This window comes from Parasteatoda tepidariorum, chromosome 9 (genome assembly GCF_982258835.1).
Source record: "Parasteatoda tepidariorum strain Cologne lab strain chromosome 9, Ptep-v5.0, whole genome shotgun sequence".
NCBI lineage: Eukaryota > Metazoa > Arthropoda > Arachnida > Araneae > Theridiidae > Parasteatoda > Parasteatoda tepidariorum.
This window is the reverse complement of record NC_141763.1, coordinates 32827228-32844016: the sequence shown is the minus strand read 5'-3', so window position 1 is coordinate 32844016 and position 16789 is coordinate 32827228. Positions and strand designations below refer to the sequence as shown.

General features: G+C 28.1%; 1 protein-coding gene across 4 annotated transcripts; it reads left to right on the top strand.

Annotated features, from left to right (window-relative positions):
- Positions 1-1537: 1537 nt before the first annotated feature.
- On the top strand, positions 1538-16172 carry LOC107436516 (small COPII coat GTPase SAR1). 4 transcript variants are annotated; one of them, XM_016048264.3, is made up of 7 exons: positions 1538-1955; positions 4414-4467; positions 5681-5800; positions 7719-7784; positions 9627-9730; positions 13089-13220; positions 15652-16172. In XM_016048264.3, exons 2-7 carry the CDS (start codon positions 4425-4427, stop codon positions 15763-15765), a joined length of 579 nt encoding a protein of 192 aa, XP_015903750.1. In that variant the 5' UTR covers positions 1538-1955; positions 4414-4424; the 3' UTR covers positions 15766-16172. The 4 variants fall into 4 exon arrangements, with proteins under 4 accessions (XP_015903750.1, XP_015903751.1, XP_015903752.1 ...); XM_016048265.3 differs by having other exon boundaries at positions 1789-1945; XM_016048266.5 differs by having other exon boundaries at positions 1873-1967.
- Positions 16173-16789: the final 617 nt, after the last annotated feature.

Genomic DNA, 16789 nt, shown 5'->3' with positions numbered 1-16789 from the left:
AAGAAAAAGTGAGGGTTTTTTATGGCATCACAAAAGTGCGTTTTAAAAGAAATTAACCGAAATGTTCTTAAGCTAAAATAAAAAATAAAAAAAAAAGATGAATATTTAATTGCACAATATAAATGTGAATGAAAGAAATTATATGGATCTAAAATCGATCAAACTAAAACAGCGCATTATAGCATATAAGAGTATATTTTTAAATTTAGGACATTTATATTTAGTGATTTCATAAGACTTTTAATGTATGTTAAGTCTTAAAATGGTTTCTTAAACCCTTTTATAAACTACAATAAATGAGAAGCAAATTTTAAAAACAATAAACAAATATCACATAATTATTTTTATTACGTAAAAATGAAATAACAGTCGATATCACACAAAATGTATAAATATAATTTTTACTTGTGTTGAAAAGTGCAGTTGGTGGTAATATTTGCTACAATTTTTTTTTTTTTTTTTTTTTTTTTTTAAATAAAAATAAATGAACGTCTGATAAAGCAAAGTGATTGGGAATATTTCAAATAAAAAAACTTTTTCCGCTTGTACAAAGGAGGGAACAGAATACGTGAACAAATCATAACGACTTACTGTTTTAAGTTCTTATAAGCTATACTTATTTAACTTCCAAATTGTAGTCTTTATAAAATAATTTTAATCTTTTTAATTTTAATTGTCCAGTGTAACCAACGTTGTAGTTCATTTACGTTGCACTAGAGCTGCACAATGGGCTATTGGCAACGGTCTGGGAAACATCCATGAGGATGATCCGAAGACATGTCATCACAATTTTGATCCTCTGCAGAGGAGATGACGCCCCCACTTCAGTAACTCGACGACCTGCACGCGAAGTCGAGCACTTTACGGTAGAACAGTTTAACGAGGACCAATACCACACACCTTCGGTTTCTACGTAGACCAAGTGGTCACCCACCCGCACACTGACCGCAGCTAGTGATGCTTGGTTTCGGTGATCTGCTGAGAACCGTGTCTTAACGATCAGTTCACTGCGGGAGCCCAGTGTAACCAGCAGTTTTTTTAGTAGGTATGAATGGTGCTCTGACCTATAAATGGACACTCCCGATTGATGCTATTAATACATTTGGACTTTAATGTTATGAATGAAAGATAAAGCCCATAAGCGGCTTTCTATGTATCTAGACTCTAACTTATAGCCATTCATCCTGTGAAAGAAAGAAAACCAATCAAAAAGTTTAATCCTAGTTTACGTTAATAGATTTAGCTATACAAATATTAATTATTTGAATGTCTTTAAATCAATGAAATTTTATAGAGAATAATACAATACCAGTTTAAGTGCCAATTTTGCATTGCGATCTTAAAGTAATTTGTTTTTAGTAATCTTAATTTCGACTTGACTTCTGAAAATTATGTTTCACTAAATATTTCTAACTGTGAAAATTGAGATAGATGAGATACAGCTAAATAATTGTTGCTTAAATAAAAATTTTACTATTTTTGTTGTTTTCGGAAATGGAGAGTGTAAATTTGGAAGGGGGGAGAGGACCTGTTCATCAGTCCTGGGGCGACAGATACCCCTTTGCTATGTAAATATTTGAAGCCTCATGTTCAAAGATGACTGAAAAAACTAATTTGAGAAGTAATTCTTGCTTCCCAAACAAAGAATTAAGAGGCTAAATGGAGTAACCTGCTTCAAGGATCAATTGATAACGATACCAGTTAATGCAAACGATGATAATTTTAGCCAATCAAGTTAGTCTATGAAATTTAGAAGTCGTTCTGCCAAGCAATTGCCTTCTATCAAATGTTGTGTTGTGCCCTCTACTGGCTTTGATTGAGATGACAAATAATCAAATTTTAATAAGCATGACGTGTTTATTTTAAACTAGACAGATGAGCAGTAGCATTATTATTATTTGATGAAGTCTTTTCTATCAACATATTGCCGTGAGAATTTCATGTGGTATAGAAACGTCAGTTTTCTTGAAACTTTTTTTGCTTATTGAATAAAAACTTAAGTGCATATTTTTATTCCGAATCCCAGCCTTTGTTAAATTCCTTAAAATTCTTAAATATGTTCATTGATCATTTAATTTTTCTTTTTATTTCTAATGTATTAAATGTTTATCGTGAATAATTTTTTTAATAGATAAATTTTTTTTGTTCTTTACTTATATTTTGCAATTGCTATTTAATTTAATTTAATTGTAAATTATCTAGCATAAGGTAATATTGTTACTTTTTACTGTAAGGGTTTTGTTTTGATAGTTTCCCTTTGTGTGTTTTTTATAGTTATGCCTGAATTTTGCAAAAGCTAATTTTAAACTTTTGGTGTTTTATTAAATTTTTTTTTTCATTGAAAGTGTTCTGAATGCTCATTTATAAAGATATTAAAATTTGCCAATAAGTTATTGTGAAACCATGCAAGTGATAAATGTTTTAATCGGTCATAAATAAGCAGAGAAGTTGCACATTAAAGATTTAGAAAGAAAAAAAAAATCTTAAATGTTTTGCATTTGGATATATTTTTTTTTTTTTTTCGGGCAGGCCCTAAAATGTCTTTATAAATAAAACTTCTTTTTATAAAAAAAGCAGTTACTAATAATTAACTTTATTTAATATTTATTGCATATATATGTTAAAATACATTTTAGCTTTGTTATATCTGTTTCATGCACTGTTAGTTTGCATTCAAATATTTGTGTGCATCAGAGTTAGATAATTAACTTTTACCCTGTCTCTTATAATGGGGAGAAGAAATAAAAAATTTTAGGCTATGTTTTAAGGGATATTATCATATTGTATCTGTTTGTTGCATCTACAAAAAATATTTTAAACCTGCTATAAATAAAAAAGAATTATATATTGAGGTTTGTCCGAGAATGGCTACAAGTCATACCCTTGGAATTTGTTTTCTTCTGGGACATGTTTTTTTTATTATATAGATTTTTGTGGGTCATTGCTTTTAAGTTCCAAAACTTGGTGATTATTTTGGTATTGATGCCGATACAGATCTTCCAAAATTTGGACATATTTTCCTTTCATGTTTGTTAGATTTTACATATATTTATTTTATTTTACAATTAAGTTCTCTGTTATACCGAAGCACAGCAGTGCATGTGCATGGAACAGCAATAAACAAAGGTATATACGTTTGTTTATTGTTGTTCTGTGCACTCGTAGTGTGTCTACCACTACAAAAATAAAATTTAATTCACTAGTATGTAAGACATGTTAACTAGATTCTATGTTGGGGTACCTGTTCATAGATGAAGGTTGACATTGTTGATAACAATTCTCCCCACATTGGTCGCCTTTGGACGTGTTGTGAACATGCCTACCTTGACAAATACTCACATTTCAATATGAACACGCCTATCTTGACAGTAAGACTCACTTCGATTTGATTACTTCGATGGATGGTAAACAGTTGAGTTGCTACTTGTAACTGCGACATTGTCCACCTCCTTGCATTGTTGCTACTCGGTGTCTATCACACACAACGTAAAATGTATACACTCAACTGCTAAAGGCAACATAGGAGCGACCATGATCGTGAACTTAATGCAGCTCACACGATCAGCACTTAGAAGTAGGGTGATCTTAATACAGCTCTACCAGCTTCTCACAAAACAGCAATGTATCAACTAGTAGTAACCGTTCATTGAATTCTATCACAGCTATAATTCTGGTGGGCGAGTACTGTAGTTTGTTTACCACTACAAAATTCCAATTCACTAGTATATAAGACAAGTTAACTCTATTCTATGTTGGGGTACCTTTTCATAGATGAAGGTTGACATTGTCGATAACTGTCCCCACACTCTGTTAGTTTTCTTTGAAATGTTTTTGTATGTCTGTGTTAGTCAGATAATATTTTGTCACCTTGTATATTGTGTAGGTATCTGATATTAATATCTTGATTGACCGCGAGATTGGAAGGAAGTTTTAAGCTAAACTTTGATGTCTTTTTCCTCTCTTTTTAACTTTGATTATTAGTTAAAAATTCTATATGCGACTATTTATTGATTTGCAGAAGGAGTTTAATATTTAAATGGCTTTTCTTATTAAATTAGGTCTAGAATAAGTTAAATATTATAGTAGATATATTTCAATTTCGGTATCCTTTTTCGCATTTGTTAAGGAGCCAAAATGTTTTTGTTCTTGCAAAAAATTTAAAAAAAAAAAACTGATTGACTGTAGTGGCTGCAAACTTTATCCTTTCCCTGTAGTTAACCTCTTCTGCGATGTTTCTTTTTTAGTTTTTCTCATGCCTTTGCCTAGTTCTTTCCAAGATTTAGCAGTTATCTTTCCATAGATGTAAATCTTCATTTATGTAAATCTTCATTTATGTAAATCTTCATTTATAATGTCTTACTTATTTATTGCCCTTACTGTTTGACTAATAGACCTTTTTTTCTTTGAATTTAGAATAATTCAAAATGTTTATTGTGGATTGGATGACTGGAGTTCTTAACTTCTTAGGTAAGTGTTGATAAGATTTAATGCCTATTGTTATTTTCTTCAATGCTTCACTGTAAGCAAAGTTTTAATTTTTATAACGGGTGGATGAAGTTGAGAATTGCGTGATTTTTATTCAAAAGTAAATTATATAATATCTGTGTATACTTTTTATGAAAAGGGCTACTAGAAGCAAAACTAATTTTGCTTTTGTAGACTATGATGATCATAATGAATTCAATTTTTGTACCATTTTATAATTTAATTATTTTTAATATTAAATATTATTAACTTAATAGTAATAAGAACAATATCAATTTGTTTTGTACTAAAAGGCAACATACAATAAATTATATTTGATTTTTAGAAAGTATTGCATACTATTATCAAAGTCTGATGGTCTTTAAAACATTTCAAAGCGTTTTAGAACGTTTGATGCTCTTTTTTAAAAAATGTAAACTGTAGCTGACTTTTAGTGTTCATAGTAAGAAAATTCATTTTAATATTCTTTATGCTGTTTATAATTATTGAATTTTTAAACATTTGCTTTGAAAATGCTGTTCAAGGAATTTTCATTAAAAAATTTATTAAAATTTTTTGGCACATTAAATGGTCATAACATAATTAGAAAGAACTTATTTTAATTTTTAAAGTGTGACATTCTTCAACCAATTTTAATTTTTTTATTAATAACTTTTGATTTCAAGCATGCCTGCTAGACAAGCCATTGTTAAATATAAGTTTTTAAATGTAAGAATATTACAATTATATTGTTCTTAGCTTAAGGTTAAAGTGACAATTAATTTTAATACATATATATTTTTTTAAAGTAAGCTACCATGAGTGTATTTCTCAATATTTGTGCCATTGCTGGAAGGTTAAAACAATATTTCTTGAATGTTCTCTTTTGCACAACATAAAAGTAAATTGATTTATGCTATAATGCAACTATGTTCCAATTTTGAACCTATTTGAGGCACTCTAGTTAAGAAATTAAATTTATGTAAAGCTTTGTGGCCTTTCAGTCCTAAAAATAATTATTAAATTGGTAAATTGTTAGGTCAAAGAGCTTATTTGTCTTATGATGTCTCAAAATCAGAAAAAGAAAATATTTGGTTTAGTAAAATTTTAATTTTTTCGAAGGATTTTTTTTAACTTTGTTATTTAGATAGTTAAAAAGTTTTATAAGAAATGTATGTTTTTGTAATTTTATAATTTATTTCAATTGTATTTTTAGGCTTATGGAAAAAGAGTGGTAAGCTGTTATTTTTAGGCTTAGATAATGCAGGAAAAACAACTCTTTTACACATGCTTAAAGATGATCGCATGGCTCAACATGTACCAACTCTTCACCCAAGTATGCACTTTTCATTTGTTTGATTAGTTTTTTTTTCATTTTAAAAATGTTTTATATTTCTTTAATTTATTTTTTTTAAAAGTTTCTTTATTAAAAATAGATGATTAAAATTAATATAATAGAATTAATTTTAATTTTCTAATTAAAAGTTTAAGTTAATTAATTTTAATTAATTTTAATTAATTTATAATTAATAGACAAAAAATGACTTAGTAAATCATTCTCCCCTTCTCAAAATAGGATGAATAGAAGCAAACGTTGAATTTAAAGAGTTTTGCAATGATTGAAAACATCTTTTCACTCTTTTTGGGATTATTTATTAAGAATAATGTAGTGTTTGACTAAGTGGTTTTTAGGGTAAAGCAAGCAAAGCATTTGCCCAAGGTCTCCACATTTTTAGGATATTCAAATTTCAATATTTCTAAATGTTTTCATTTTTTAAAAAAAATTTTAATATCATAAACTTGAAATTGTTCTCTGTTATTTGAATCATTAGATAATTTAAGCATATAAGCTATTCATTTTAATCAAAATCACAGAAATGGGAAGAGATATATTTAAACATTTTTAGATTATTTTAATGGGTTTCTTAAATGCAAAATTTTTAATTTCTGAAAGTCCCAATCCTGATATATTATTGATAAAAATTAATGTTTAAGATATTAGGAAAATAAAAAAAAAAGAAAAAAAAATAAAGAATGTTAAATTGTTATTCTTAAGAATGCATCACAAATTTAGTCTAGAGGCTTACTGTAGTAAGTGAATATTTAGTAGATGTTGTAATTTGTTTTCTCAGACACCTTCCAATGTCCAAGATTTTGGATCTGTGCTGCAAAATTACTGTACAATTAAATTTTTTTTTAATGCTGTTTATAACTAATCATTTAGAGTTTTATTAAAATTGTTATACTTTAGAAGTAACATTGCAAGTAATTATTAAGGAATGTTGGATAAATAGGTCTGAGGTAATTGTAAAGATATGATAAATTAAGTCTGAAATGTATGATCAGTTGGCCATTTTATTAATTTTGTTATAGGGATCTTAAAGCTGTCTCATGTACTAAAATTTATAATTTGAGAGTAGTAAAAATGTTTTATTCTATTTTATCTTTACTGATATGTCGAATTTTTTTCATTATTACTTCTCGGCGATACAAAAAAAAAAAAGGAACAACTTGCAGAATATTCACTTATTTAATGATTAAAAATGAAACTATTTTTTTTATGTTATATATTCTGCACTCAATTCTTGTATTTATAATCGAAATATATGTTGAAATTTTTCTAAAAGTGTTCATCTGAAAAACACCGAAATATCTAACACACCGAATCGGAAGAAACTTTTATCCTAGCAAAATTTTAATAAATTTATGCTTCCCTTTAATTTAAAAAGTTTTGTAAATATTTGTTTTACATAAGTTCAGTCAGAAATTATTAAATTATAAATTTAGTGTGTTTAAACAAAATTGCAGTTTTCATTCTTAAATAAACATTGATTGCATTTTCATTACTTATTATGGCGTTCTTTGAATATGTTCCTTATTATTTAATATTATGCAAATGTTATAAATAATAATTTTCAAAATCACTCGGAGAATGTTTGTTGATCTATTTTAATAAATTACTTTGAAAAATACTTCAACTCTCTAAAATTTAAATCCATTGACAAATTTTTACGACATGTATAAAAAATTGTTCTAAATTTCCAATTTAAAAAACGAGAAATGTCAAGTCAAAAACTCAGGGATAGCTAGATGGAGAGGCGTTCATTGATTGGATAAAACATTGTTGTTTTGATAAGATTTTAAATCATCAAAAGTTACTTAGAAACTTTGTTGATACTTTATTGTTTTGCTATTTTAAAATGCAGTTATAATGAGTTATTTTTATTTCTAATTAATTAATTTTAAATTTTTAGCATCTGAAGAATTATCAATAGGAAGTATGAGATTTACTACTTTTGACTTGGGTGGACATAGCCAAGGTTTGTTTCATTCAAGTGCTGTTTTTATAATATTTTAATTTTTGTATCTTTAAGCAATATTTCTCAGTAAAATATGTTAAGTCGGACTTCTATATAACGAACTTCCATTTTGCGCATTGCTCTATTTCGAGGAACCAAAAACATTTTGGAAATTTCTTTGTAAAATAGCTTCCAAATAGCAAAGTGAATTTTTTATTTAACAAACATTTCTTTGCGACCCACTTCCCTTCTTTCCCAAAATATTGTAGAACATTTCAAACTTGTTAACGCATTTTATAGGGGAAATGACCTTGAATTGATTTTCGCAGCCACTTAACTTTTAGAGAAATCAATAAAATCCCTTTTTCTTTGCATTTCATACAGGAATTCATGCTAAAAATCAATTTACGAGAAACCATAACAGAAATTTCTAAAGCATGGAACTGAGATGTTACAGATCTTACTATTCGTAACAGTTTTTCTGAAGCTGGATTCTTAGTCAGCTCGGAGAATTCGGAAGTGCAAAGGATTAGGATGATATTCCTCTAGAAGAACTTAAAAAAATCTGGGTACAGCTAAGAGAGAACCACAAAATTAATGATGTACTGATTAATGATTTTCTGTTTATTGATTCTGCAGCTACAATCACAGAAACATTAACTGAATCTGATATTTTGGACAGTGTGAAAAATAAAAACAATACAGCATTAAATTGTGAGGAAGATGACGACTGTGTTTTATCGTGATTCTTAGTCAGTTCGGAGAATTCGGAAAGTGCAAAGGATTAGGATTATATTCCTTTAGAAGAACTTAAAAAAATGTGGGTACAGCTAAGAGAGAACCACAAAATTAATGATGATGTACTGATTAATGATTCTCTTTTTATTGATTCTCTTTTTATTGATTCTGAAGCTACAATCACAGAAACATTAACTGAATCTGATATTTTGGACAGTGTGAAAAATTAAAACAATACAGCATTAAATTGTGAGGAAGATGAAGACTGTGTTTTGTACACACACAAGTAAACCTAGACACAAAGAAACAAGAGCACCACACTTCACGACGACATGGGCTGTATTTATTAAAAAAAGAGAAGTAAAAATGTATATATATTTTAACAGCGCCATCTATTATTAAGTAACAAGGCAAGGCGCTAACAGACGGATGTGATGGAGAGATCACCGAACCTTCGTATGATGAAATTTTGAAATCATTTGACACAATTCGATAGTAGATAATAATTTACAAGATAAGGGTGAATCAATTGCTTTTTTAATTATGTCTAGTGTTTATAAATTTAAAACCTGTTTTGTGCTTAAGTATTTCAAATGGGGATTTTCTATTTAGCGAATTTTTCATATAAGAAACTTTTTATCGGGATTTAGCTATTTCGTTACATGGAGGTCTGACTGTATTTTTATTATTTAATAATATAGTTTGCTTAGAATACTCACAAGGAATAAAAAAAATATGCATTTAAATAATATATATATATATTTAAAAAATTGGTTGAATATCAATACTGTTCCTTGTCTCCAATACTCATTTCCAAAATTTTAAGTAATTTACTATTGTATAAAAGTATTTCAGAGATAAATACATACATATTCTGATATGGAATGACTGTTTACTCGAATATGCATAATCATAGTGCTTAGAACAATTTGTATGTTTTGTTCTACACTTTTTGTATTTGTTCCTAATGTTTGTGCATGGTCTTTTGTGATGGTCTCTGTGGGGTTTCTTCTTATAGTAAAACATATTATTGGTATTTTCTTCTGTAAAGTTTTAATGATATCATTCTTAGCTTGAAATAAATCATGTATTCTTTATAATTTTTATATATATTTTTGTTTTCAGCTCGCAGGGTGTGGAAAGATTATTTCCCTGCTGTTGATGCTATTGTTTTTCTAATTGATGCAGAAGACAGAGAAAGGTTTCCAGAATCTCTGGTTGAATTAAATGTATATTGATTTGTTTTATTTCCTTTTCTTAGAAATTTAATTTATTGCAATTAATATTGCAGTGGTTTCCAACTCACCTTGACTCATTCCCCATTAAAAAACTCAAAAGCATTTATGCATTGTATTTAGTCAGTGTTAGATTTTTCTTAACATGTTTTAAAATGTAAACAAAGGCAAAGAAAATTTTGAACAAATTTATTATTATTTTTTTAAAGTTTGCAAGTTATTTAAGCAAAATAAATTAAAAATTCAGATGGTTTGACTTCCTAGAAAAGGATGTTTCTACACAAAAATTTCAGACTTCTGTCTTAAATTTAAATTTTGAAACTTTTGCTAAATCCTGTTAACAAGACATTTACATGCATGTGATTCTTCCCAATTTTGAATGTTTTGAAGTCAGCGGAATCCTCTAGTGTTGAGATTTTAATGTAAAACATAGATTTCCATATTTACTTGATTTAAAAGTTACATGTTGGCTTTCATATTCACATGGTTAAAAAAATCGTGCACCTCGATTAATATTAACGCAAATTTAAAGTTGAATATCATGAGTTGTATTTTTGAGTTTTTAAAATCTAATATGGTAATTCATAATTGGGCGATTTTAATAATCTCTTGATATTTTTCATTGGTAGATAATTTAAGTATTGGTCTTATTTCTAAAAAATTATGTTAAACATGAAACAAGTATGGTATATAAATGGATGTTGAGTTTTTACACATGAAATTTTCTGGGTGTTTCTCTTTGTATCACAATCACCTATGTCCCAGCTGAGCCCCCTGAAAGCATTTCTTTCTTTTAGTATAATTTAGTGACAGGTTAGTTTTAGTCGCCCTATCTCCTTCTTAGCACCTGGAGCCATGGTCGGCACCATTAGTGTTGCGTCATTCTGAGAATGTGCCCAACTCGTGTTCATTTGTGTTTAACTGTTGATTTTGTGTTTTTACTGTTCATTTATTTGGAGTTAAATACTTTAGTTGGACAGTAAATTTTTAAGATTTTTCTATTGTATTTTATTTGAAATGTGTTGATTTCCTTTTGTCAATTTCAAGATACTGTTGCCATACAATAGAACTGCCATTATTGTTGAGCTGAAAATTTGTAGCTATAATTTTCTTAACTTAGCTTTGACTTTCTGATCAAAACATCTATTAAAATTTTGCTGCTGTTTCTTAAAACTCCTGACTAAAATAAATGCACTAATCTTACAGCTAAATCAAGGTTGAATAAGTTTAAATTAACAGTCAACTCAATTAGATATAAATTTACGTGTGAAAGATGCCATCAACTGAATTTTTTTTAAACAAAACTTTCATTGCTTATACTCACAAGCATTTTGAAACATTTTTATTGCCAATGAACTTGGAAACATTTTCTCTTCAAAATGAATAACTTACGCTACACCTGTTGTTCAGTGAAATGAATAAGTTAATAAAGTATGTTGTGAATTAGTTCATACCAGACTTGTTATTGCCAAGAAAGGCACAGATTTAAGTTATTTAAAAGTTGATAATAACAATTTTATAACTACTATTGAAATTAGTATGTCACACAAAAGTTTTTAAAAATTATGACAGTATAATAAAAGGAATATTTTCCTGAATGTTAGTTCTGCACTATTTAGAACTGTAAATTGTTTAATATGAATATTAAAAGAAGATAATCTTAAAAAATAATAAGTTCAAATGATGATAGAAACATTGGAAAAGGAAAGTTAGTGTAGATTAGTGAAAGTTGAAAATTAAGAAGATTGACATAAAGATTGAGTTAAAAGGAACTAGTTGTAGGCTTTATATAGGACAGAACAGAAAGAATGATAAAAGTTACTGTTGCTTATAATATCTGAAAGAACTGATCATGTGCAAAATTTGAAAACAATATTGAGACCTATTGTGTGTGAGTCTAGAACTCAATTCCAACCTTAAAGATAAATTCTAATTGGATACTTGTGTTATCGAAATAAATTAAATCTGGTATAGTAGAATTAGTAAATTTAATAACAGAAATGACTTGAACCTGTGAATTTTTTTGGGGGGGGGGGAAAGTGTCTGAAAATTAAATGTTTTTCAATTTTACTATAGTTTCAAATGCCAATTGTTTATTTGAGAGTTAATTGAAAAGTTTTTTCTTTTGTTTTAAAAATTGTTTTAAGATAAAATTCAGATAGTGTATAGGACAATAGATTTGTAACTAAAATGTTTGGAAAATGTAAATTACCCTAAAAGTTTAAATTCGAATACTACTTCTGTCCTGTATTTGTACTATCAATACAAATGAAAACAATCCCCTGATGGAACTTTCTGCAACTCTGGTATGCTGTTGACCAAATTTTTGGGACTAATTTCTCTTCAAACATGTCTTTAATATAGAAATCTATTTTAAGAGTGGCTTGAAGTTTTTCAATATATTAAAGCTACTGACGAATTTCTTAGTCTTAACACCTAATTCTGGGAAGTATTCCAGACTTTTCATTTTCTGAAAATACTGCCAGATTTGCAGGAAGTCAATCTAACATCGATTTTCCTTTTAACATAAAAATTTTCCCCTAGTTTGAAACCACTGGAATGTTGAATTTTTGTTTTCAAATTAGTTTGAAAAAAAAAAAATTTCTTTGGTATTTCATATTTGGAATTTCTTTGGTATTTGGAATTTCATGTTTTATGAGTTTCTAGCTGTGTGCATTGAAAGCAAGTTAAATCTCCTAAAAATGTTTCTTTTATGTCAGTGTTTACAAATAAATTTGTTTAATATTTACTCAACTCAGCCCTATCTTTAAAAAAAAGTAATATATTATGTCATCGCTTAATCAGAATTTGGCACGATGTTAACTGGGGCTATTCTAGAAATATTTTAATTTTTTTCTGGCAAAATTTGCTCAATTCAATTACTTCATAAAATTTTTGGCTTTAAAAATACTTTTTAAAAGTAATTTAATTAAAATAGAAATTCTATATAATCCAAATCAGTTTTCATTAGTTGGAATTAAAATATCAAACTTTTAAAAAATCTAAAAGCAGATACAAGTACAATATTAAATAACCAATAAAATTACTAATTTTATATTCTGTTCCTTTCTTTAAATCTATGGCGATACTGCCTTTTAATCAAATAAAATCCAAAACTGTTTTCCTAATATTTTTAAAGGTATTGTACTGTTAAATGATTAACTATCGTCAAAAGTTGGTAAATGCAAGACAATGAGAAAATCAAAATTGAAAATTTAACTTCTAATTCAAGCAGGATAGTGAGAGCCTGCAAGGAAAGGTTTAGTGCCATAAATACTTTGTTTTAGTTCTTAAGTATAATCTTGAATTGTTTAAAATAATGTATAGATGTATTTCTTTTTTCACTTTCTAGAGTCTTTTAACAGATGAGCAACTTTCAAACTGTCCAGTGTTAATTCTGGGTAATAAAATTGACAAGCCTGGTGCAGCAAGTGAAGATGAAATGAGAGCTTATTTTAATTTATATGGACAGACTACTGGAAAAGTATGTATTTTGAAACTTTTTTAAAAATCACATTTATTCCTTCATTTTTATTGTATAGAAATATCTATTCATAAAAGCTTGCATATAGAATTTATTTTGTTTTAAAAAGTTTACTAATTTAGGGGATCAAAAATGCATCAGGTTCTTTAAGTAGTCTTTGTTTCAATGGATCTTGACATTAACTAAGTCATAGGAAACAGTTTTTTTCTCCAAAGTTCAGTATTATAAGTACATTGCTTTGATTTTATGAAGATATCTATAAGAATTTATTCTTATCCATTTGTATCTTGCATATAGAATTGAGTTTACATCAAAATGCTAACTGTTTCAGAAGATTAAATGTGCATTAGGTTTCTTCTGTTTAACTGGTTCTTTATATCAACAGGGTCATAATATTTTTCTAAATTAACTACATTGCTCTGATTTTATAAAAATTTCGATTTACAAGAATTTGTTCTCAACCATTTGTATTTTGTTGCTTTAAAGAGTTGAATATTTTATTAGATTAAAAGAGTATTAGACTCCTTCTAACCAGTTTTTATTTAACTGCATCTTATAGAGAAGAATAAGTAATAGAAATTAAAGTGAAAAAGTAAAAAATAACGTAAAAATTAGAAATTAAAATGCTGTAAATAGTTATAAAAAGAATACGCTGTTCAGTAGCAAACACAGGATACATATTAATTATCATAGTTACAAGGTCAGAAGTGTCAAATCTAGTCAGACAACTTAAATGCAATTGTATAATTTTCCCCATATTCTTAGCTTCTACAATAGGAAGCATTTTACCCAATGTATAAATGGATAGTAATGAAGACTATACATTGGGTAACACATTGGGTAAAATGCTTCCCATTTGTTTTGCTTTTTGTCATTTTCTATTCATTTGGTTTTTGTTACTGTTACAAAAAAAGTAGAATGTTGCCAACATTTATTAAAGTGCTTCAGGTTGTGGTTGGCATTAACAAATTTATAATATAGGCACAGGCAAAGATATTGTTTTACCTGTTTTACCTTACTAACAAAAGTGGGGCTTTTATTGCATAGAAGCCAGAACATTTCCAGCCAGGTAAAACATTTTCTTTGTTTTGTCTGAGGTACCATTTGTTTTATAGTGAAAGTTGTCCTCAGATTTTCTAATTTGAAAAAGTTGTCCCAAAATTTTAGCTTTTGTCCTAATTTTTGTAAAAAATATGAATTTTTTTCATTTAAAACAAAATTAATAATTCCGGTGTTCATAGTTGTCTCCATATACCTGATTTTTGTGTGCGATCAGAACATCCCATTTTCTGCAAAAAAAAAAAAAAAGAAAAAGAAAAGTGTATTTTAAAATCTATTTGAAGAGTCAAAAAATGGATTTTGGATCGAACACCTTTTTAATTTAATAAAAATCACAAGACTTGTTGGCTCAAACTTTGGGACCGTCCACTAATTACATGCATAGTTCAAAACATGTAACCTTACCCACAGGATTGAGATTTTTGTAAATTCAATCATTTTAGGAAAAAGAATACTCAATTAAAAATTCTAAAATATCAAATTTATATGGCAAGGAATTCAGTGGTTAGATACTTATTTATTAATTTCAGCAAATGCTGTAAGAATTATTGTAGGGTTAAGTAGTTTCATAATTGATTCAACTAGAGCACAATTTATAAAAAAAAATAACCTTAATTTATTGAACCACTATTGAGGAGGTCAAAGTTTAAAGTACCAACCTGTTTGATTGTGCTAAGAAACAAAGAAATAGTCAATTGAATATTAGAAATACTTTCAAATTTCCTCTATCAATCAAGCAAGTTTAGATTTTTTCAGTCCAGTTTTAATCAGTTATTCTTTGGATTTTGATACTTTTGTTTTTTTTTCTTGCTTTATGCCTGATTGTTTACTTTCTGACAAGCATTCTAAAAATACATACTTAGGATGGTGGTTAAAGTTATTTAGTTCTTACCCTACTTATTGCTTGCTCAGTGTCCCACAGTGGACTAATTGTAAAGATACGGGTCCCAGTAGAACACCGGAGTCAAGCACCACTGGGTGCAGTTAGTTAGCGGGTGGGTGACCACTTTGATCAGTCTGCAAAGGGACCGAGGGTGTGGGGTATTGGTCCTTGTTAAACTGTTATACCATAAAGTGCTAGACTTCGTGCGCAGGTAGTCTGGCTATCAAAAGAGGGGAGCCATCCCATCCCTTCTGCAGAGGATCAAAATTGTGATGGCATATCTTCGGATCATCCTCAGGGATGTTTCCCAGACCGTTGCCAATAGCCCATTGTGCACTTCTAGTGTGAAGTAAACAAAGTACCAACCTATCTTGCTTGCTCAGTAAAAGTTATTTAGTTTTGTCTACATTATTTTATAACTGAACTAGCCCACATTATTTTATAGCTCAACTTTGTTTTGTTTTCCTAAATAGTGTAATTCTTTTTCAGAGTAAAATCCCAAGATCAGAAATACCAGGCCGTCCATTAGAATTGTTTATGTGCAGTGTACTAAAAAAGCAGGGTTATGGTGAAGGATTTCGCTGGTTAGCTGAATACATATAAAACTGACTTGAGTTTTAAAATCTGTTTAAAGGGAAAAGAATGTTCATTTTATTTAATTGGTCCACATATTTTATTTCTTCAGCATCTGATATATAAGCATGTTCCAGTATACCTATTCAGAAGTTGCATTTAAAACTTTTCGGCATTCCATCTATTACATTTGATAAATATTGTACTTGAAAGGAAATTTTATGCTTGATAAAATCTTGTATTTGTTAACAAGTAATTTTTCATGTTGTATTTATATATCTGGGTCAAACTCCTCTATTTATTTATTTATTTGTTTGGATTTTATTCAAATTGTTTTTTTTTTTTTTAAATATAGTTCAAACATTTGCTGTAATTTTAAATGTTATAGTATTGCGAAACTAATCATGAATATGTTGAAATAAAGACACTTATTTGTATGTTTTTAGCCTTTTTTTTTTAATCACTTAACATTGAACAGCTTTTTCATATGGCAGGAAATGGGAAAATGTGAGTAAAATGAGAAGTTTGGAAGCTAGCATTAGAGTTGCTTTTTAGTTGATAAATGCTGTAGTTTACAGAGCATTAAGATAATATTTCTGTTTAATTTATGGCATCTGCTTGTGAAATTTTTATTTTATATTGTAAAGTTGTTATTTAATATGAAAGTAAAGTAAAACATTGTAAATAAACTATAACAAATTTTATTTATGCTGAATGAAATAAAATAAAATTTTGGAATGTCTTATATCGTCCTGGGTTCATAGATTGAAATAGGTAATGCAAGTGCAATGACGATTTAACACCCATCAACAATGTTTTAATATAATATTCTACTCCATTCCTTATATATTCTTTTTTTATTCATTTGAAACTTACGAATTAAAAACAAAACTCTATATTTTCTTAAACTAATGTTGAATGCAATGAGCTCGTTATTTAAAGATAAAAACTGGTATAATTATTTCATGATTACTTTTTATCATTTAATGATGAAAAGCAAATTGGATAGTGTTATAGTATTGGGGATCACTGTGATAAATAATATAATGTATGT